The following is a 24,949-nucleotide window of genomic DNA, read 5'->3' as shown; positions in this document are numbered from 1 at the left end:
TGCTTTGCACAGCATCATGAATGATTTCTACGTAGATGACTACCTTAAGAGTTCACCTTCTATGGGCATGGCGATTCAACTGGCGGCCGATGTCTCATCTGCTTTGGCTGACGGTCAGTTCTATCTCAGGAAATGGAAATCGAATTGCACTGAAGTCTTGGCACATCTTCTTGGCGATGCTGATCCATGTCAGCTAAATCCGCACTTGGCAGAAACTACTGTTCTTGGCTTGCACTGGGATCCACTCACCGATGAACTCTTCTATCAGGTCAGCTCTTATGATGCACAACATCTTACGAAAAGGCAAGTGCTTAGCGATGCTGCAAAATTATATGATCCAATTGGCATGTTGGCACCAGTCATCATTACGGCTAAACTTTTCATACAGAAACTCTGGCAGACAAAATTGGCATGGGATGACCCATTACCACTTGAACTGTTGCAAGAATGGCTCATATACCGAAAACAGCTGTCCCAAGTGGAGGCAGTGCGAATACCGCGTTGGATAGGCATGCAACCCGGATATCAAATACAACTTCACGGCTTCTGCGATGCTAGTGTCAAGGCAATGGCTGCAGCACTCTATTTGGCAACAAACCACAATAGCAATATCACTAGTCACATTATCACATCAAAAACTAAAGTGGCACCATTACATTCGGTAACAGTACCCCGATTGGAACTTTGTGCTGCGCAATTGTTGGCTACTCTTTTACACGAAACAAGGCAGGCTTTGCATTTGGAGCACGTAGCATACACTCTATACTCCGACTCAAATATTGCTCTATGTTGGCTACGCAAAAACACATCACAATTAAAGCAGTACGTTGCTAATCGCGTTGGCTGCATTCAATCGATGACAGATATCAGGCATTAGCATCACATTCCTACCAAACTCAGCCCAGCTGATTGCGCCAGTCGTGGCATATCCCCTTTGGCGTTGCATAATTACGCATTATGGTGGCACGGTCCTAATTCAACTGATTATTCAATCAATGAGCTGCACCACTGTGCACCAGCAGAGCTGGCAATAATGGAAGGCGAGTTAAAACCAGTTAAGGTAAAGGCATTGCAGGTAACAGGTCAACCCGCATTACAGACACACTACACTGCTGGCGATGAATTGGTCGTCATAGATCTGTTGGACCGATTCAGTCATCTTGGCAAGCTATTGCGCACTACTGCATATATATTGCGTTGCAAAAAGGCACATCAGCGTTTTCGTTCACATACACACATCTGTACAGGCGAAATGGACATTGCTTTAAATCACCACATCAAGGCAGAGAAAGCGAAATATTTCGCAGCGGAAATCAAGCAGCTGAAAAAGGCACAACCCATATCCACATCCAGCAAGCTCATTGCACTGAGTCCATTTATCAACTCCACAGCGGACAATATATTGCGATTAGGCAAACGCCTACAGAATGCGAGGGTGGCAGAGCCACAGCGTCATCCAATCATTCTTTCGAAGGATAGCACATTGGCCAGGCTTTTAATATGGTAGGTGCATCAGGACAAACTTCATGGCGGTATACAAATTATGCTTCATATGATTCGACACAAATATTGGATTCTACAGGCACGCATTTTGGTCAAGCAATGCATACACTCATGCGCGATTTGCAGGCGGCATAATCACATAATGCTAAAACAACGTATGGCGACATTACCAAAGGCTCGGGTCACCCATCTCCATCATTTGCAAAATCTGGCTTAGACTATTGCGGTCTATTCAACATACGAATTGGCTCAAAGGCTGTACGAACCGTGCGGAAGGCTTACGTGGCAATCTTTGTGTGCATGGTAACCAAGGCAGTGCACATCGAACTGGCTGAAGATCTCACTTCTGAGGCATTCATAAATGCATACACCCGTTTCGTGAACCGGCGTGGTCCATGTAACTATTTATACAGTGACAATGGCACGTAATTCATTGACGCAGATCGTTTAATGGCCGCTGACTTATAGGCTTGGCATAATTAATATTCTCAACAGCAATTGGCAAATCGAGGCACAAAATGGCATTTTCTGCCACCTGGCGCACCTACTTACTACGCATTGTTGGCACCCATTCCATTTACTATGATCAGCTACATACTCTACTTGTACATATCGAGGCTTGCTTGAATTCACGTCCACTTATACCATTGCATGACACTTGTGACGACAAAATGGCTCTATCACCTGCAGATTTCCTAATTGACAGATCTCTATTGGCAGTGCCAGATGAACCTAATGGCAAGGTACCTAGCAATAAATTATCATACTGGCTACAATTAAGGCAAATGCAACAGCATTTTTGGCGACAATGGCATGATGAATATCTTTCAACTTTGCAACCACGTTCTAAATGGCATCAGAATGGCGACAACATCAACATAGGCGATGTCGTGCTTATCCGGCACGAGAATCTACCAGCAACACATTGGCGGCTTGGCAAGGTGATTAAACTTCACCCAGGCGAAGACGGTTTGGTACAAGTAGTCACGATCAAGCATTCAGCAGGCGAATGCATGCGACCTATCCAAAAAATATGCAGGCTTGTAGAGCATCCTGAATGTACCCGTCCAGCCGGGCAGGATGTTTGAGATTTGGCACAGCAACCAAGCGATATGGCATTACCCATTTAGTAATTTTATGCGCGACAGCTGCATTTTGACGTCTGGAAAACAATAATATTTGGCTTCCTTTCTTCTTTCCGCTTCCTTCTTTTACTTCGGGTTGGCGATGTGCGTACCTTATCTATCGTGGCGTGGCTAATTTATACAAAGTGTTGTATTTTAAAAATTGTGATCAAATAAAGAAACATTATATTTGCGTGTATGAAATTATTGTTTTTCACTTTTTTCATACAAAAATATAAGTGTTTATTTTTATATAGGCTAATTGGTCAAAACTTTTTTTATTTTATTGTTGTTAAAAATAAAAAACAAAAATTAAAAATTCACAATTTGATTTTTCAATAATTTTTATTTTTCTTCGATATTTCGACTTTAGTCTAAAGTCATCATCAGGAAACTAAAACATTATATTCAAATACTAAACCACTTATAATACATAATGGTAGACAAAAGGATAAATGTGTGTGTAAATATATATATATATATATTTATATATATGTAAATATATGTAAGGAAAAGTACAATGTTTTATTATATAATACCAATGTTTAATACTAAGTTATTAATCCTGTACTTGTTTATTGATGTATAATACTTTTATACATCTGGGCACAGTTGTCAACATCAGTTTTAAAATTGAGCCTTATGTCAGGTGGAATTTTTAGAATTGCAAGCATCTCCAAGAAGTATCTTTTGCGATGATTATTTTCTTGATGTAAAATTTTTATATTTTCTAAATCTGGCTCATGGTGTGTGGAAATACAATGTGAAGCAAGGGCTGTTTTGGCTTCCACACCGACTTTATTTTTTATGCTGTGTTTATGTCCAGCCATTCTTGTTTTTAATTTATTTTTTGTCGTTCCAACATATACCTGATCACAGACGTCATACCCATCACCTTTGCAACTAATTTGGTATACTACGTTCGATTTGTCCAAGTTATTTATTTTTGATTTTAAGTTGGAATAAAGTGCGTTTATTGTATTTCCAGATCTTAGTGTGATATTATAATTTGCTTTGTCATGAATGTTAGAAGTCAGTATTTGGTTAGAGAGTTTAGGAATATGTATAATGCTTTTGTATGTTCTGTTATCCTTATTTCTAGTGTCATTCTGAAAGATGTTTATATTTTTGATAATTTTTTCCACATTGGAAGAGGGGAAATCATTTTTCTTTAGAATTCTTCTAAATTCTTTCTGTAGATCATTATGGAACGTTGGATCGGTTAGATGTAGAGCTCTTTTTATCATATTTTTTGCTGTATTTTGCACTACATGGTATGGATGGTTTGAATAAAAATTGATGATCCTTCCTGATGCCGTTGGTTTTTGATACCATTTGGTAAAGATGTAATTATTGTGTCTTAACAATTTGATGTCAAGGTAAGGAAGGATATTATCTGTTTCTTCTTCCATAGTAAATTTAAAATTTTTATGGAAGTTATTCAATATTCTTAAAGTTTCATCAATTTTATCTGTTTTTACTATCCCAAACAGATCGTCAACGTCATTTCGTCATGATTCTGGGTTTGCAGACCATTTCTTCAAGACAGTTATCTAGTAACTCTTCCATAATAATATCTGCTATTATGGGTGAAATTGGTGATCCCATCGGCATCCCTTTTCTTTGTGTATATAATTTATTTTCAAAATTGAAATAGTTATTGTCTTTAAGACAAAAGTTTAAAATATCAAAAAATAAGGCTTTTTTAATTGTTGTAAAAGTCTTTATTATGTTCCATTTTTTCTCTATAATTTTTAAAGCCAGGTCAAGAGGAATGCTAGGAAATAAGGAAGTAACGTCAAAAGAGATCATTTTCTCATCATCATATATATAGGAATTGTTGATTTTATTTTTAAATTCTATTGCATCCTTTACATTATAGATAGAGTTTTTTGTTAAATTTTTAAGGATGGACGCCATGTATTGGCATAATTTATACGCTGGTGAGTTAATGCAAGAACAAATGGGCCTAAGTGGCAAATTCTCCTTATGGACCTTTGGTAAGCCATAAATTCTAGGAGGATAAGTAGTGGTGGCTATTAAATTTTCTTTCTCCTTTTTATCAATAATGTGGTCATCATATAATTTAGTTACTAAAGTTTTATTTTTAGTTTGTAATGACGTTGTAGGGTCTTTTCTTAAAACTCTATAAGACATTATATCATTTAAAATGTTGTTCATTTTTGAATTATAATCTGCTTTTGTTATGGCAACAGTTTTGTTACCTTTGTCTGATTTTACTATTAATATATTATTATTTTGTTTAAGAAATTTTTTAGTTTGTTCTACTGTTCTTAAAATAAATTTCTGTTTTGCATTATGTTTTAATTGACGTTTGTTGTTTTTTACTATATTAATAAGTTTTGTTCTTGCAATGTCTTGTTCGTCTTTGTTTTGCAACGTTTTTATGCAGTCCTCTCCATCTGTTATGCATTGGAAAAGAGGAAAGCTTTTTTTAGAGAAAGGTAAAGCGAATTTGGGTCCAAGAGAAAGAAGCCATTGTATTTCATGTGGGAACTCAATGTTTGTTTTGTTTATAAACCAGTCATCTTTTTGATTCATGTTAAATGATTTTAATAAATTTTGTTTTAATTTTTGGAATTTGTTATCTAAAACTTTAGTTTTATTTTCTTTTAGTTTTGTGTTTAAAATTTCTTCACTGTTGAAAAAGAAATCAGCATCCATTTTAGTCAATTCAGTTGCAATTATACTTTTAATTTCATCTAAATCTCTTTTATTATTCTTTAACAGAATGTGCTTTTGTGAAATGGTCAAATTAAGTATTTTATTATGAAATGTGTCAATATGTTTTATTAACGTCGTGTTAATTTTAGCTATAAACATATTATTGGCAAAAATCTGAGAAATATGTTTATTAGAATCTTTAATAAAATTTGGAATTATACCAAAATACCGACAATTGGTTAGAAATGTAATATCACATCTAAGTATTGTATTTTTCTTACTCAGTTTTATGTATTTCTTCAGTGTTTGGTTAGTATTTTTGTTGTATTTTGTTTTAAGTTCGTTATAAGACACCATATTTGAGTGTTTACCGGCGCGCCTTCCGAATATTTAAATGTTAATAATTTTGTGACCAAATAATTTTAATAAGTGTTTATTTTTATATAGGCTAATTGGTCAAAACTTTTTTTATTTTATTGTTGTTAAAAATAAAAAACAAAAATTAAGAATTCACAATTTGATTTTTCAATAATTTTTATTTTTCTTCGATATTTCGACTTTAGTCTAAAGTCATCATCAGGAAACTAAAACATTATATTCAAATACTAAACCACTTATAATACATAATGGTAGACAAAAAGATAAATGTGTGTGTAAATATATATATATATATATTTATATATATGTAAATATATGTAAGGAAAAGTACAATGTTTTATTATATAATACCAATGTTTAATACTAAGTTATTAATCCTGTACTTGTTTATTGATGTATAATACTTTTATACATCTGGGCACAGTTGTCAACATCAGTTTTAAAATTGAGCCTTATGTCAGGTGGAATTTTTAGAATTGCAAGCATCTCCAAGAAGTATCTTTTGCGATGATTATTTTCTTGATGTAAAATTTTTTATATTTTCTAAATCTGGCTCATGGTGTGTGGAAATACAATGTGAAGCAAGGGCTGTTTTGGCTTCCACACCGACTTTATTTTTTATGCTGTGTTTATGTCCAGCCATTCTTGTTTTTAATTTATTTTTTGTCGTTCCAACATATACTTGATCACAGACGTCATACCCATCACCTTTGCAACTAATTTGGTATACTACGTTCGATTTGTCCAAGTTATTTATTTTTGATTTTAAGTTGGAATAAAGTGCGTTTAATGTATTTCCAGATCTTAGTGTGATATTATAATTTGCTTTGTCATGAATGTTAGAAGTCAGTATTTGGTTAGAGAGTTTAGGAATATGTATAATGCTTTTGTATGTTCTGTTATCCTTATTTCTAGTGTCATTCTGAAAGATGTTTATATTTTTGATAATTTTTTCCACATTGGAAGAGGGGAAATCATTTTTCTTTAGAATTCTTCTAAATTCTTTCTGTAGATCATTATGGAACGTTGGATCGGTTAGATGTAGAGCTCTTTTTATCATATTTTTTGCTGTATTTTGCACTACATGGTATGGATGGTTTGAATAAAAATTGATGATCCTTCCTGATGCCGTTGGTTTTTGATACCATTTGGTAAAGATGTAATTATTGTGTCTTAACAATTTGATGTCAAGGTAAGGAAGGATATTATCTGTTTCTTCTTCCATAGTAAATTTAATATTTTTATGGAAGTTATTCAATATTCTTAAAGTTTCATCAATTTTATCTGTTTTTACTATCCCAAACAGATCGTCAACGTATTTCGTCATGATTCTGGGTTTGCAGACCATTTCTTCAAGACAGTTATCTAGTAACTCTTCCATAATAATATCTGCTATTATGGGTGAAATTGGTGATCCCATCGGCATCCCTTTTCTTTGTGTATATAATTTATTTTCAAAATTGAAATAGTTATTGTCTTTAAGACAAAAGTTTAAAATATCAAAAAATAAGGCTTTTTTAATTGTTGTAAAAGTCTTTATTACGTTCCATTTTTTCTCTATAATTTTTAAAGCCAGGTCAAGAGGAATGCTAGGAAATAAGGAAGTAACGTCAAAAGAGATCATTTTCTCATCATCATATATATAGGAATTGTTGATTTTATTTTTAAATTCTATTGCATCCTTTACATTATAGATAGAGTTTTTTGTTAAATTTTTAAGGATGGACGCCATGTATTGGCATAATTTATACGCTGGTGAGTTAATGCAAGAACAAATGGGCCTAAGTGGCAAATTCTCCTTATGGACCTTTGGTAAGCCATAAATTCTAGGAGGATAAGTAGTGGTGGCTATTAAATTTTCTTTCTCCTTTTTATCAATAATGTGGTCATCATATAATTTAGTTACTAAAGTTTTATTTTTAGTTTGTAATGACGTTGTAGGGTCTTTTCTTAAAACTCTATAAGACATTATATCATTTAAAATGTTGTTCATTTTTGAATTATAATCTGCTTTTGTTATGGCAACAGTTTTGTTACCTTTGTCTGATTTTACTATTAATATATTATTATTTTGTTTAAGAAATTTTTTAGTTTGTTCTACTGTTCTTAAAATAAATTTCTGTTTTGCATTATGTTTTAATTGACGTTTGTTGTTTTTTACTATATTAATAAGTTTTGTTCTTGCAATGTCTTGTTCGTCTTTGTTTTGCAACGTTTTTATGCAGTCCTCTCCATCTGTTATGCATTGGAAAAGAGGAAAGCTTTTTTTAGAGAAAGGTAAAGCGAATTTGGGTCCAAGAGAAAGAAGCCATTGTATTTCATGTGGGAACTCAATGTTTGTTTTGTTTATAAACCAGTCATCTTTTTGATTCATGTTAAATGATTTTAATAAATTTTGTTTTAATTTTTGGAATTTGTTATCTAAAACTTTAGTTTTATTTTCTTTCCGTTTTGTGTTTAAAATTTCTTCACTGTTGAAACAGAAATCAGCATCCATTTTAGTCAATTCAGTTGCAATTATACTTTTAATTTCATCTAAATCTCTTTTATTATTCTTTAACAGAATGTGCTTTTGTGAAATGGTCAAATTAAGTATTTTATTATGAAATGTGTCAATATGTTTTATTAACGTCGTGTTAATTTTAGCTATAAACATATTATTGGCAAAAATCTGAGAAATATGTTTATTAGAATCTTTAATAAAATTTGGAATTATACCAAAATACCGACAATTGGTTAGAAATGTAATATCACATCTAAGTATTGTATTTTTCTTACTCAGTTTTATGTATTTCTTCAGTGTTTGGTTAGTATTTTTGTTGTATTTTGTTTTAAGTTCGTTATAAGACACCATATTTGAGTGTTTACCGGCGCGCCTTCCGAATATTTAAATGTTAATAATTTTGTGACCAAATAATTTTAATAAGTGTTTATTTTTATATAGGCTAATTGGTCAAAACTTTTTTTATTTTATTGTTGTTAAAAATAAAAAACAAAAATTAAGAATTCACAATTTGATTTTTCAATAATTTTTATTTTTCTTCGATATTTCGACTTTAGTCTAAAGTCATCATCAGGAAACTAAAACATTATATTCAAATACTAAACCACTTATAATACATAATGGTAGACAAAAGGATAAATGTGTGTGTAAATATATATATATATATATATTTATATATATGTATGTAAATATATGTAAGAAAAAGTACAATGTTTTATTATATAATACCAATGTTTAATACTAAGTTATTAATCCTGTACTTGTTTATTGATGTATAATACTTTTATACATCTGGGCACAGTTGTCAACATCAGTTTTAAAATTGAGCGTTATGTCAGGTGGAATTTTTAGAATTGCAAGCATCTCCAAGAAGTATCTTTTGCGATGATTATTTTCTTGATGTAAAATTTTTATATTTTCTAAATCTGGCTCATGGTGTGTGGAAATACAATGTGAAGCAAGGGCTGTTTTGGCTTCCACACCGACTTTATTTTTTATGCTGTGTTTATGTCCAGCCATTCTTGTTTTTAATTTATTTTTTGTCGTTCCAACATATACCTGATCACAGACGTCATACCCATCACCTTTGCAACTAATTTGGTATACTACGTTCGATTTGTCCAAGTTATTTATTTTTGATTTTAAGTTGGAATAAAGTGCGTTTATTGTATTTCCAGATCTTAGTGTGATATTATAATTTGCTTTGTCATGAATGTTAGAAGTCAGTATTTGGTTAGAGAGTTTAGGAATATGTATAATGCTTTTGTATGTTCTGTTATCCTTATTTCTGGTGTCATTCTGAAAGATGTTTATATTTTTGATAATTTTTTCCACATTGGAAGAGGGGAAATCATTTTTCTTTAGAATTCTTCTAAATTCTTTCTGTAGATCATTATGGAACGTTGGATCGGTTAGATGTAGAGTTCTTTTTATCATATTTTTTGCTGTATTTTGCACTACATGGTATGGATGGTTTGAATAAAAATTGATGATCCTTCCTGATGCCGTTGGTTTTTGATACCATTTGGTAAAGATGTAATTATTGTGTCTTAACAATTTGATGTCAAGGTAAGGAAGGATATTATCTGTTTCTTCTTCCATAGTAAATTTAATATTTTTATGGAAATTATTCAATATTCTTAAAGTTTCATCAATTTTATCTGTTTTTACTATCCCAAACAGATCGTCAACGTATTTCGTCATGATTCTGGGTTTGCAGACCATTTCTTCAAGACAGTTATCTAGTAACTCTTCCATAATAATATCTGCTATTATGGGTGAAATTGGTGATCCCATCGGCATCCCTTTTCTTTGTGTATATAATTTATTTTCAAAATTGAAATAGTTATTGTCTTTAAGACAAAAGTTTAAAATATCAAAAAATAAGGCTTTTTTAATTGTTGTAAAAGTCTTTATTACGTTCCATTTTTTCTCTATAATTTTTAAAGCCAGGTCAAGAGGAATGCTAGGAAATAAGGAAGTAACGTCAAAAGAGATCATTTTCTCATCATCATATATATAGGAATTGTTGATTTTATTTTTAAATTCTATTGCATCCTTTACATTATAGATAGAGTTTTTTGTTAAATTTTTAAGGATGGACGCCATGTATTGGCATAATTTATACGCTGGTGAGTTAATGCAAGAACAAATGGGCCTAAGTGGCAAATTCTCCTTATGGACCTTTGGTAAGCCATAAATTCTAGGAGGATAAGTAGTGGTGGCTATTAAATTTTCTTTCTCCTTTTTATCAATAATGTGGTCATCATATAATTTAGTTACTAAAGTTTTATTTTTAGTTTGTAATGACGTTGTAGGGTCTTTTCTTAAAACTCTATAAGACATTATATCATTTAAAATGTTGTTCATTTTTGAATTATAATCTGCTTTTGTTATGGCAACAGTTTTGTTACCTTTGTCTGATTTTACTATTAATATATTATTATTTTGTTTAAGAAATTTTTTAGTTTGTTCTACTGTTCTTAAAATAAATTTCTGTTTTGCATTATGTTTTAATTGACGTTTGTTGTTTTTTACTATATTAATAAGTTTTGTTCTTGCAATGTCTTGTTCGTCTTTGTTTTGCAACGTTTTTATGCAGTCCTCTCCATCTGTTATGCATTGGAAAAGAGGAAAGCTTTTTTTACAAAAAATACAAAAATATATATATATTTTTGAAGATAGAGAAAATTTTTTTTTTTTTTGTAATATATCATCATCAAATTTATAAATTATATTCAATTTGTTAAATATTTATAAAATATTAATATATATTTCTTTGCATAACAATATAATTATAATAATTATGCTAATGTTGTAAAATTATATTAGTAATAGTTAATTTGAACTATACATTACTTGTATTTAAAGTAGTATGTACATGTTGTAATGAACCTACTTTTTTGTAGCCGGGGTAGTCCTCAGCCTAGTCCAAGGTCGTTCAACCAATGTCGTTTCCTCCGTTGAAGTAAGACGCCGTACAACAAATTAATTATTTTAGAATTCAAGTTTTCTTTATTGAACAATTTGTAATATAACAATAAATGTATTTTAAAAACAAGAAAAATTATCAAATAATATCTTTACAAATACTCGTATATAATAATAAGCAAATAATATTTAACTGTTTTCAATTTTGAAAAAAAAAAAACAAAATTAATTAACCATATTTTAAGTTTAAAGTTTTATAAATGCAATTTCGTGTTCACTTAAATACAACAAAATTCATAAAATTCATAAAATATTTTCAAATAAAAATATAAGGGAAGAAGAATTTCTATTAAGCGTAGTCGTGTGAAGATTACTTTGATATTTTACTTAGAATTTTATGTAATATTTTTACATTCCTTAAATGTGGATTAAATAATTAAATTTTTTAATGTTACATTTTATAATTAATTAAGATTATGTTTGCATATAATTTTTGTTTTTTGTTTTTTTTTTTTTTTATATATATATAAATTTATTTTATTTGATTAAATAAATTTTATAAGAGTAACTAGCTAACAATATAATAAGCTAACAAACAATTTTAATCAACAATTATAAAGAATTTAATCAGAAATCACGCAAGTTCATTTGTCACGCATTTCGGACAGGTTGCGACCAAAGATCACAAGGTTTTAGACGCTTAAGGCGACGTGTTGGCTCTATTGACGCCAGTTCGTTAGCTTCATCATTCGGATGAGAGTACAGTCGCTGCAGGTGCATTCTTGCATTTCGCTGTATTTCTTCCACCACCGTATTTATCCCTAGATCACGATGCAGATCAAAGTTCCTTACGTACCATGGTGCATTTGCCACACCCCTTAATATAACGTTTTGGAGTTTTTGTATGGTTTCAACATGTGTGCTGCTAGCGCATCCCCAGAGCTGAATACCATATGTCCAAATTGGTTTCAATATTTGTTTGTAAATTAAAAGATTGTTATGAAGTGACAGTTTCGACTTCTTTCCAATAAGCCATTTGATTGATCTGTATTTTATATTCAGTTCATCTCTCTTTTTTTTTTACATGTTCATTCCATCTCAACTTTGCATCCAATGTCATACCTAGGTACTTAGCCGTATTAGAATGTGGAATTTGTATTCCATCAATGTAGAGGGGCATAAATCTGATATTTCGGTTTGTTAAGTTGACGTGAACTGATTTATAGTGGTTAAGTTTTATTTTCCACTTTTCAGCCCAAGCGATAATGTCATTGACAGAAGACTGCAGACGCCTGGCTGCTGTTAGTTCATCATCTCCAATCGCTAGAACAGCTGTATCGTCAGCGAACGTCGCTGTAAACGTAGCTGAGCTCGTTGGTAAATCATTTGTGTATATTAAATATAACAAAGGACCAAGTACACTGCCTTGGGGTACCCCAGCGTTGATTTTTTGGAGTTCACTGTAATCATTTCCATGCTTAACACGGAAGTAACGATTGGTCAAATAAGAAGAAACCATATCGAAATACTCCAACGGAAAAATGTCTCTTATTTTTGTTAGTAGACCTGTATGCCAAACTTTGTCGAAAGCCTGGGATACGTCTAAAAATACTGCTGAACATACTTTCTTTTCCTCAAGGGCAGTTTCGATTACGTTTGTGATTCTGTGGACTTGATCAATGGTCGAGTGATTACACCTGAATCCAAATTGATGCATAGGTATGGACTGCTGTTGTTCAAGTAAAGGCAACATCCGTTTAAGCATAATTTTTTCAAATACTTTTGAAAGCACAGGTAGGAGAGCTATTGGCCTATAGGAGCTAACCTCGTTTGCATCTTTCCCCGGTTTAAGGACCATAATAATTTCTGAGACCTTCCACAACGAAGGGAGATATTTCAATCGTAGAACAGCATTGAAGATGTTAGTAACTTTAACTATGCAGTTCGCTGGGATTTCTCTAAGAATTTCTGCAGTAATGAGATCATATCCTGGTGTTTTTTTTAGCTTAAGTTCGTTCTTTATTATCATCATTACTTCAAGCTCGCTAGTTGGCGGCAAATTGTTTATGCTATTAGTACCCAGATAACAAGTTTCAACACTATTCTCACTACCAGAAATAGAGAATACTTTTGTTAAATGTTCAGAAAAAAGTTCAGCTTTTTCTTTATCACTATTGGCCCTTTGGCTAGTGAATGTCTTTATTGGTGCGTTATGAGAGGCTGGACGTTTTATATTTCGAGTGCATTTCCACAAGGAGTAATCTGTGCTGCGATCATTGGTCAAATCAGACAAGTATGAATGCAATTGTTTATTTTTAAAGCGCTTGATCTAGGAGGTAAGTTCTTTAGTCAGCCTATTTAAATTAGCTTTAACTGCTGGGGATCTCGAATGTTGCCACTTTTTCCTTATTTTACGTTTTTTTTGTAGTAGTTCTAATATGGCCATTGGATATCTATGCGGACAGTTTGATTTCTTCCATATAGGAGTGCTTAACCACGCGGCTTGTTAAAGCTTTCTTGTAAGGTCTATAATTTCGAACTCCACAACGCCTTCACCGGAAATTTCAGTCGAAGCCGAAATATTATTAGAAAGGAATGTTCTAAAGTAATTCCAGTCAGTTGACTTATTGACAATTTTAGTCGTCACGTTGTTAACAATAGGAGAGCCATATGTAGTAAGGTATACCGGGGAGTGGTCAGAGTTAAGATCGGTTCCGTCTTCGATTTTAAGATTGTATGTCGAGACTTGCTTTATGATGAAAAAATCAAGGAGGTCTGGTATTTTTTCAGTATCAGTTGGCCAATACGTAGGGTTTCTGGATGACATGCATTCACAGCCAGTTTGTTGTATCGCTTTTAGAAGTTCTCTCCCCTTGGTTGTGATTAGACGAGAACCCCAGTGCGTATGCTTTGCATTGAAGTCACCGCCCATGATGAAGCGGTGTTTGTGCATTTCAATAAGCTGTTTGTACTGCTCTGTTTTAATTTTGTGCCTTGGTGGGCTGTAGACACAAGTAATTTGTAATTTACATTGCAGATCAAGCGTAATGGTTATCGCCTGAAATTCTTCATTGGAGATTATTTTGGATACGAAATACTTAAGAGATTTCCGAATTAAGATTCCACTACCTCCTCGAGCGCAATTACTGGGATGTACTACGTGATGAAACTCGTAGTTTTTAAATTTTAGTTATGAATGATGTGTGAAATGCGTTTCAGTAATAAGGCAAACATCTATTTCTCTGGCTGCTAAAACAAGTTCAAGCTCTCTAAAATGTCACTTGTACGTTTTGTGTTATGTGTGATCTCATACCCATATCACATTACAGGCGCTTTCAAGAAGTTCAGTAAGTTCCTCAATCTCTTTTGTGTTGTTGTGGATGCACCTTCAATAGGGTGTCATCGAAGTCAGGTCGACTGGCAGTAATTAGAGAGCGCTCGTTAAGAGAGATGCAGAAAATAAACCGGTCGATTCTGATGAGCGGGAGTCTTTTTTCGAGAAGCAGAAGCAGTAACACGAGGAGAAAGCACGTTTGCGTTTTGAGAGAGAACTTGTGGAACCCTCGTGACGATAAGCAGATTGAAAAAAAGAAGTGAGTGCACGTGGCAGATATTCAGCAGCAGCAGTAAAGGAATGAAGTTAATTCTACGCTAATAATAAAAGATTAAAGTAAGAAAAAAATAAGAAAAACCTTTTGTGATTAAGTACATTTTTAATATTGAATCTATGAAAATAAAAATACTGCAAGGAAACTTGTAAAATAAAACATTTATCGTTTTTCATTAAGCAAAATAGTAAAAGGGAGACTAAATTGAATTAAAAGAACGGAACATTATTGGCGCAGTCGGTAGGATTAACATTTTTTACAAAATGTGAAGCGAAAGTGGAAATAAAAATTAAAAAAATGTGTTCTTGATAATTGAACGATATTATTCTTGTTACAAAACTTTAAGAATCTAAAAAGCTGTACAAATTTTATAAAATATTGTATAAGAAAATTTAAAAAAAAAATTGGATGTGAAAATGTAAATAATTTGATATATTACAAAAATTATAAAAACTTATAAAAAAATATTTATTGTTTATAATACAAGAAAAAAAAAATTATAATAGTGATTTAAAAATATTTAAATTAAATATTAATTGCAAAGAACTTTTCAAGTACGAAGTACGGATTTATTAGTGTATCAAGTACGAACACAATTAATGTGTTTAGTGTTGCCACATTAAAGAAAAACACTTGAGCATATGTTTAATAAACTTAATAAAATTGTAAATATATAAAATAATTTTTGCTTGACAAAATGTAGTTTTCGTTTATCGGTTGGTGGAAGTAGCAGAGAAGCTAATGACGATGCTACTGCAATAGCAACAAATACTAACAACAACAACAGCAATTATCACCAAATCAACAACAGCCGCGTAGTCGAATAAGCCAACAACAACCAACATTTTTTTTTTTTTTTTTTATTTGAAACACAATATGTACAATAATATAAATACATGTTTCATTTGACTACGACTAGTTCATACAAGAACTACCAAGCAGTTTTGTTACATTTCAGTATACTTAGAATTGAAAAGTTGTCAAAGACTTAGTGTTAATAGTAGTAATCTAAATTATTATTAGACTACTAATTCGGGAGTAGATCTGAAGGCTTTGTTCGTTTAAGTCTTCTTAGCAGGCCAGATGTATTAGACAGATGGTTGACTGTCTCGTTTGGATGCTGTTGTAATCGTTTTTGGTGCTTTACCGCGAACTTCTGGATTACTGCAGCCACAGATTCGATCTTCAAGTCCCGATGGAGGTCAGTATTCCTAATAAACCACGGAGCGTTGACTAAGTTTCTTAAAACTTTGTTTTGAAAGTTTTGAATGATTTGAATAGTGGATTTAGGTGCACATCGCCATAACTAGATTCCATACGTCCACACCAGAGCTAAGACTTGCTTGTATATCATTAATTTATTGTTTAGAGAGACGGGTGATTTGTTCCCAAGAAGCCAATATAAATTTTTGTATTTGGATTCTAATTCAACCCGTTTTTTCTTTATATGTTCTTTCCATTTCAACTTAGCATCTAAGTTCCAAGGTATTTAGCTGTGTTTGAGTATGGTATTCGAGCACTGCACATATTTATCGGCAAATAGTCAATTTTTTTGTTTGTGAAGTTTACATGGACGGATTTCGTTTGGTTGAGCTCAATTTTCCATTTTTTAGTCCAACTAATAATTTAATCAATGGAATGCTGCGTTACTTCTGTTGATTCGTTTATTGTGTTTCCAGTGGTAAGGATCGCTATATCATCTGCAAACGTGGCAATAACACTTTCTGGTGAGACTTGCAGGTCGGCTGTGTAAATTAGGTACAGAATTGAGCCAAGTATACTTCCCTGCGGTACTTCGGCTTCAATTGGCTCAAGTGTTGAGTACGCACCTTTATATTTTACTCTGAAGAATCAGCAAGATAAGTAGGACCACATAATTTCGGATATTTGTCTCGAAAACCATTGTTCAATCTTATGCACAAGTCCTTTGTGCCAAACTTTATCAAAGGCTTTCGATACGTCTAGGAAAACTGCAGTGCAAATTTTTTGTTCTTCAAGTGCTCTTTCGATTTTGTCGCATATTCTGTGTATTTGTTCTACAGTGGAATGCTTTTTTCGGAACCTAAACTGATGACTCGGAACTATTTGATTTTCTGTGAGAACAATCTGTATTCTATTAAGGAGAATTCGTTCAAAGATTTTTGATAAAACGGGTAATAAAGAAATTGGACGATACGACGAAACTTCATTAGCAGGTTTTCCTTGTTTGTGTACCATAAGTACTTCCGCCACTTTCCAATAAATTGGAAAATTATTTTGCATAGTTTGATTATTCCTTTATTAGGGAATTGGTTTAAGATCTCAGCGGTTATCTGATCCCAACCAGGAGCCTATTTTAGTTTCATATTTCTTATTGCATTTTTTATTTCTCTTAGCGAAGTTGGTTGTATTGCTTGGTTTAATGGATTTAAATTAGACGTAGGAAGATTATTTCCATCATCATTTAGTGTAAATGTTGCCTTAAGAAATTTTGCGAATAAATCTGCTTCTTCTTTGTCACTTTTGGCCCATGACGTCCCATCTGCTTTAATAGGAGGATTATGTTTTATAGGATGTTTTACTGCTCTCACGGCTTGCCACAGCGAGTAATCTGTGCGTTTCTCATAGGAAAGGCTTCTAAGATTCTGTTGTATCTTATCGTTTTTAACATTATTGACAAGTTTTCGTAGTTGTGCAGTTTTCCTTTTTAATTCCGTTTTATCAGTTGGTGATCGTGTTTGTTGCCATTTTTTACGCAATTTCCTTTTTTCTCATATTAGTTTATTTATTTCTTTTGGAAGAGTTGGTTTAATCTGGCGTTTAGAGAACTGTGAATTACTCATCCATGCTGATTTTTGAATCTGCTGTGTAAATAGAAGAACTTCGTTATCCACTTCAGTCGCTGAGTTTAGATCAGAGTTAAGATTAAGAGTGTTTTCAAGATGCAGCCTAAAGTAATCCCAGTCAGTAGATCTATTTATTAGATAAGGCTTCGGTTCATTTATGACTACACTTTTATTAATAGAGATGTGCACAGGTGAATGATCAGAAGAGAGATCGTATCCATTTTCTATTTGTAAGAGTTCTTTCGGTATTTTTTTAGTTATAAAAAAGTCAATCAGATCCGGTATTTTCGCTGGGTCAGTTGGCCAATATGTTGGGCTTCCAGTTGATAAGACATCACATCCTGTGGCTTGTATGGCTTTTAATAGTTCTCGGCCCTTAGTTGTAGTTAATCGCGAACCCCAATGGACATGTTTAGCGTTGAAATCGCCGCCAATAATGAATTTATTTTTAAATTTTGAAAGGAAGTTTATATATTGATCTGTACTAATAGAATGTTTTGGAGGACTGTAGACCGAAATAATTGATAATTTTTGATTTTGTACTTTTATTGTAACAGTTGTGGCTTGAAACTCGCTACAGCTGATATTTTCCTCTTCATAGTGACTGATGGTTTCCTTTATTATAATAGCACTTTCCCCTCGTGCATTGTTATTCGGGTGAGGAGTGTGGTAAGTCTCATAACCACTAAATTTTATATGTGATTCCCTCGTAAAGTACGTTTCTGCTATTAGACATATATCGATGGACTTTTTGTAAAGAATAGTCTGTAGTTCGTTTTGTTGATGTTGATTTGCGTTCCAGAGCATAACTTTTATTGAAGACTGCATTACATATGGTGTTTGGGAAGGATCTGTTCTAGTTTACTTATCCGTTCATCTAAAACTTTATTAAATTTTTCCTGGTTTTGTAGCAGTTGAAGTACCAACTGCAAGGTTGCAGAAATTTCTCCAGGGTTTTGAGAGTTATTATTTGATTTTAGTGCTTGGGCATATGAAGGTGTTTCATAATTTTGTGTTAGTTTAGAAACTGGCAAATTTTTTATATATTCAGTGGCAGCAGAGTTGGGTTTATCTGGCTTACTACTTTGGTTATCTTTCTGAACGGTTTTGTTTCGCATATTTTGTAGCTCTTTGGCTACAATACATCCGCGATAGTTAGCTGGATGAGATTTGCCACAATTGCAGCATTTTGGTAAAGTTTCTGCTGGTTTTGTACAGCTTGTTCTTGGATGCTTTCCCGTACATTTGACACATCTTGCCATTTTTGAACAGTAGTTCCTTGTGTGACCAAAAGTTTGACAATTTTTACACTGAGGTATTTGGTTTGGTCTTTTTACTGCTTCAATGGACACAATTGTAGCTAATATATTATTTATTCCGTAAACCTTTTTAATGTCTTCAATAGACTCAAAGCTGAGCAAAAACATATCTAACGGCTCCTTTGTTTCCCATTTAAATTTCCGATCTGCTCTTATGGCTTTGAGCCCTTGTCTCTGTAAGTCCTCGACAATAAGTTTAGATTCACAGGAGTGATGCAGGTTTTTAACAATAACACGAATAGGTCTTGTTTGTTTATCTTCATATGAGTACCAATCTATCTTAGCATTAGACAGCAGCTTTGTTGTGCTTCTGTAGTCATCTGCTTCCCTGGTATTGAGCTTATACTTCCCATTATTTTTAAGCTTGAATGAAAAATCAGTTTTTGCAGTGTTTTTATTGTCTTCGTAAATCTTTATGTAATCAGTAACTCCTGATATCATTATTGGAGGGGGAAAATGCACTTTGGGGCCTTTAGTATTTAATAGAATTTCCGGTTTCGGATTGGGATTTGTATTTTTATCATATGAAGCTCTGGAGAAGATTCAGCTTTTCGTTTTTTATTCGGACGTTTTTGTTTCAATATCCAGTCAGTTTCTAACGCCAATTCTTCTTCATCAGTGTGGTACTGAACACTCGTGCTATCTAATTTTGCATCAACAGCATTCTTATCAGCTTCTTTCTTTTGTGATAGTGTACTATTCTTTTCTGCCTTTAGTTTTTGATTTTCTTTTTTAAGACTTTCACAACTGATTTCTAATAGATTTATTTTTTCTGTTAAAAATTTAATGTTACGTTTTAACTCATTTAGCATGTTATCTTGAGTCTGATCCAAAGGCCTTTCATTTCTACATGAAGGGGATGGAATATTCCTCATTGCATCTGGCATCCTTTTAGGCTGAGCTATTCGCTGATCATAGTTCAAAGCCTAAAATAAAGTTTATGTCGATGACAGATTTGAAAAATGTCTGGTTGTTTAAGTGTTGTAGTTATCCTGTAACGCACAGTTTTCACGAAGTAAACCAAAATTACGAAAACAATTATAAATAATTGAGAGAATTGAACAAAATATAAGAGTGTCACAGTATATTTACAGTTCGTTTATTTAGTTATTTAAAATTTTTTAGGTTTATAAATAAATAAAAATTTATTTTTATTTAAGTTTTTAAAGGTACTTATAACTTACACTGTGGCAACGCCACATTTGCAATTTGTTACTTTCGTTAAGAAAATCATATGCTGTCTCTATCAGCTGTTGAGCAAATAAAATTTTATTTTTGTTTTTTTTTTGCCTTTGTTTAATTTGCAAATTAAAGTTTAATTTTTTAGAATAAAAAATTTTTAAATATGCAAAACTGAACTTCACCTTTTAAAATCGGGCACCGTTTTGATAAATTTTATTTTATTTATGATCAACGGATCAAGTGTTTATAACTCTGAAATTTGAAATTTAACTTTTCGGATTAAAAACAATAGAAGTTGCGGAGCGATCATTTTTCGCGCGTGCAAAAAAAACAACAACCAACATGTACAACAGGATAATTTTTAATTGTGAAATGATCGTAACAAAATGGAGTTAAATTATTATGAACATTATAGTTATTATAATAACCTACAGAGCCATTCAGTATTTATACTATTGTAGCAACTGTCGATATATCTGTTAATGAGTCAAAAAATACTTTTGATGTAAACTATACAATACCATAATAATAATACCATAATAATAATTTAATAATAACAAAAACCAGTACAAAACTATAAGACTACGTAGTACTACAAATCTGTCTGTAGTGTCAAAATTATTATTAGTGCCGCGTAATGTAAGAAACTTACAACGAACACCAAAAGTTCATTATAAATAGTCCAATGGTGCTTACCAATATAGGAAGCATATAATTTCAATGAAACTGTTATAATTACAACCGTATGCTCATTATCTGATTGGAATCAACACTATCAAGACACGCATTCAAATACATTCAACTGTACTAAACAACTACTATGCTATACAACTATACTATACTATACAATAACGAATTGCAGTTTGTATCGTAATTTGTATTTGTCGATGTAATCTATCTTTTTGTAACTAATAATTTTATAATTGTCAAAAGTATTAATTTGAAAACGATATTTTAATGGTTGATGAAAAATAATTAGTAGTCAGAGACATATCATCTTCACAATTTGTTAGGATAGAAGAACAACGTTTTGATTTATAATGTAACGATTATGTTGTCGCTTATATTAATTCCGATTCAGACAGTGGTATATATAGTATATGAATACATAACATTTCATTAAGACTTTGGTTCAATTATTAAGATATTACTTATAATAGTATATTATTTATTAAAATTGTTTTTTTTTAACATCGAAAGAGAAAAAAAAAATAACCAGAAAAAATATTGAAATAGAAATAAAAATGAATTATTAAAAATAATAATAATATACAAAACAAAAAAAACAAGAGTGGAAGATGTACTAAAAAAAAATTGTTATAGCATTTTAAAAAAAAATTTATATCAAAAAATATATGTATATAAATAAACACAAAAAATATAAAAAAAAAAAATTAATTGTCCAGTATAATTAAAAATAATTATGGGCGTTATGGGTCATTCTTTCACAACTCAGACACCTTTTTGACCTCATGATCTCCGATTTGGCTGAAATTTTTTTTATGAGCTCCTTTCATAAAATAAGAAGACCAGTATCTCGGGAAAAAATTTTGTGATTTTTTTTCTAGGAGATATGGACCCATGGGGTTTTGAGAACTGGCATAGTAGATACATTTTCAAATGGCTATATCTCAAGTTCTATAAAAGGTAAAAACTTGAACTTTTATAAAATTGTTTAAACAATTAAAATTGTTTATATTTAAGTACTAATATTAACTATTAAATTTCAAAAAAAATTTTTCTTAAAATATATCCCCTGGGATTCCATTTTTTATATTTTATTTAGATTCAGTTTTAAATTTTACTACGAAATAAAAATTTTTAGGAAGCGGTTATTTTTTGAAATTTTTTAATATTTTCTTTTCTCCAGCAAAACACATCAAGCACATGCGTACTACATTTTCATTGAATGAATTTTCAAAGAATATACTACATATATTCTTATATAAAATTTTTGATTTCGATTAGTAATAAAATTCTACATAAAACTCAAAAATTTCAGGACGATATTGTAATTAGAAGTACCTTTAAAAATTTATTTATCCTTCATATCACACCAAACACATACACACGATTTTTCAGTAAAAAAAAAAAAAAAGACATACGTCACAAAAATTTTTTTTTTTTAGTTTTGATTCAAATTAATATATAAATTCTACTTCAAAAATAAATATTTCGACTGTGATATTCATTTTAGAAGTAATTAAAAAAAATTAATTAATCAGGTGTCCTTCACGTTACTCATACGCACCAAAGTACCATGAAATCAATTTTCGAAGGAAAACTTTTACTTTTTATTCCTGAATTGAGTTTATCATTAAATTCTACATAAAAATGAAACTTTTAAGGACGTTAGTATTCTCAAAAGTATTTTTATTGAATAAATAAATCACAAATTTAAAATTTTTAATATTCCTGCGGATAACTCTAAGAATAGCAATGAAGAAGATGACTCTGCAGTAAAAAATCTGCAGGAAAATTTTAATGGCACAGCAGATAGAACTATGAAAATAAAAATAGTGGGTGAGATACATAATTGGTCTATCCGAAAGGGTCACGACTTACTTCTCAAACGCTACAAAATGTATGATTACTGTTGCTAAAAAACTTTCTTCAGGGAAATGAATCTTAGAAGACCTAAATCCAAAAAGCCACCGCTAGGAAAAAATATGTAACCAATAGAATTTTAAATTTTTACGAATGTGAAGTAATGCCTGGGAAAAAAATCTGCGTATCCTTACAAATTGACGGATAAAGAACACAAATGCGAAAACGGTCCATTCTAAACAATTTGAAGGAGTTGCATACACCTTTCAAACTCAACCATCCAGACCTGTAATGTAGTTTTTCAAAATTTGCATCTTTACGGCCACAACAATGCGTTCTTGCAGGAGCAAGCGGCACACATTCAGTTTGTGTGTGCTCCATACACGAAAACATACGATTAATGGTACATTGAGTGAATATAAAAGCACTGACTGCATGTAGTAGAAAGCCGATAAATAACTATAAAGATTGCCTACAGCGTATGATTTGCAATACTTCACGCACAGAATATTTTCTAGGAACCTGCGCCAAATTTCTTGGAACTGAAAATATCAATGAACAACTTCTGGAGATATTTGATGACAACATGATTGACACCGTTAAATACAAACAATTGGATCGTGAAGAGAAAAGTACATTAAAAACGTTGATATCCCAAATAGATGAATATTTGTAATCCTTAACAGATGGTTTAGACAAATTGCTGTTGCATTCCTTTATTGTTAAAAAACAGTCAGAGTTTTTAAATGATAAGAAAAGCAACTTAACAAAAACTGAATGCATAGTTTTGCGTGATGTTTTCGAAAATTATGCTTTTGTTGTTCAAAACTCTGTTCAAGGTATTCACTGGAATAATAATCAGGCAACAATTCATATTTTTGCAATATACCACCGTGATGAAAATAAAAAACTACAAATAAAAAATTTTGTTTGCATATCTGACTGTTTACATCACAACTGTGATGTAGCGTATGTTCCAGAAATACACTATCAAATTCATTAAAAAAATTAGTACGGATATTAAAAAAATTATTTAGTTTTCCGATGGATCGGGTTCACAATATAAAAATAAAAAAAATTTTATTAATTTAACTCATCACAAAGCGGACTTTGGTTTGGAAGCAGAATGGCACTTTTTTCCAACGACACATGGCAAAGAACCATGCGACAGCTTAGCTGGTACCTTAGAGGGGAATGCTGCAAGAGCTAGCCTTATTCCAAATTCTAAAAAAGTATTAATGGCAAACATATTTTCTTCTTCAGACATTACAGATTATGTATCAATAATGAAAAGAAAATTAATAAAATCAATGTAAAAACCATAAAAAAATATTTTGTTTTTAGCTCCTAACAGTTTCTTTCCTATAACATTTCTTACCTGTGCAGAGTATTTTTCCAACTGTAGCAAAATAACACTTCATCGAAAAAGGTATGTGTGATTATGTGCTGCAGTTTTCTAGGTAGTTCGACTAGTATGAAACTAATTAACTTTTTAATTCATCTATATAAGAAAAAAGTTTATTAAACGGTTTAATTATGTTAAAATTCATAATTTAAAAACAGAAATAATGCGGAACTAATTTAAAATGTTAATATTTTATGTATACATTTATTTTAAAAATGAGCAAATTAACAATTTTAAGAAAACAATCGCTTAATCATCGTCAAGGCGAGTTATAAGCAACGTATTTTTACGATTGGCGATATATGAATCGTCTAAATGCTAGCTGGGAAAATTTTTGAATGTGATACTTGGACTTTGTTAGTGTGCTTTTTTTTCTTAAAATTTATGACTGGCTTCGTGTGCTTGAAATGCACAAGTTCTTCAAAAATATTTTAAATTCGATTTTTGCTGAAATTTTATACTAGCTTCGTACTAAAATATGATGTTTGCCTATGGAATGATTAGAAAAAACCGGAGTAGCGCAACCACAGTTGTTATTAGTGTAAATCCTCTTAATATGTTTGGTTGTGAAGACTGTGCTATGCCATACAGTAGCAATGGTTTCATGAAGAATATTCATAAACACCATATTATACAATAATTGATTATTCTTTATAATTAATTATTTAACAATATTGTTTTATTTAAACAGTAAATTTTTACAATGCAAAATAAAAGACTTGTAATTAGTATTAGTGACCGACATATTACTGTTAAATTTAGAAAAGATGACGTCAGCCAACGAAAAATTGCTAAAGATATTGGTCGTCAATATTCATCTATGCAAAAAGTTATAAATAACTTTAAGGAGACGGGTAATTATGTTTCTAAACCTCGTACTGGTCACCCTTTAATTCTGTCAGTTAGAGAAAGTATCTTCAACCAGTTGAAACTAAATCC

The 24,949-nt window shown here is 31.6% G+C and overlaps 1 protein-coding gene across 1 annotated transcript; it reads left to right on the top strand.

Annotated features, from left to right (window-relative positions):
• The first annotated feature begins 16 nt into the window (after positions 1-16).
• On the top strand, positions 17-877 carry LOC119666174. Its single transcript, XM_038075456.1, has one exon. The coding sequence runs from the start codon at positions 17-19 to the stop codon at positions 875-877; it is 861 nt and encodes a 286-aa protein (XP_037931384.1).
• Positions 878-24,949: the final 24,072 nt, after the last annotated feature.

This window comes from Teleopsis dalmanni, chromosome 1 (assembly GCF_002237135.1).
Source record: "Teleopsis dalmanni isolate 2A chromosome 1, ASM223713v2, whole genome shotgun sequence".
Classification (NCBI taxonomy): domain Eukaryota; kingdom Metazoa; phylum Arthropoda; class Insecta; order Diptera; family Diopsidae; genus Teleopsis; species Teleopsis dalmanni.
Note: the sequence above shows the minus strand (reverse complement) of the source record. Positions and strands in the feature narration are given on the sequence as shown.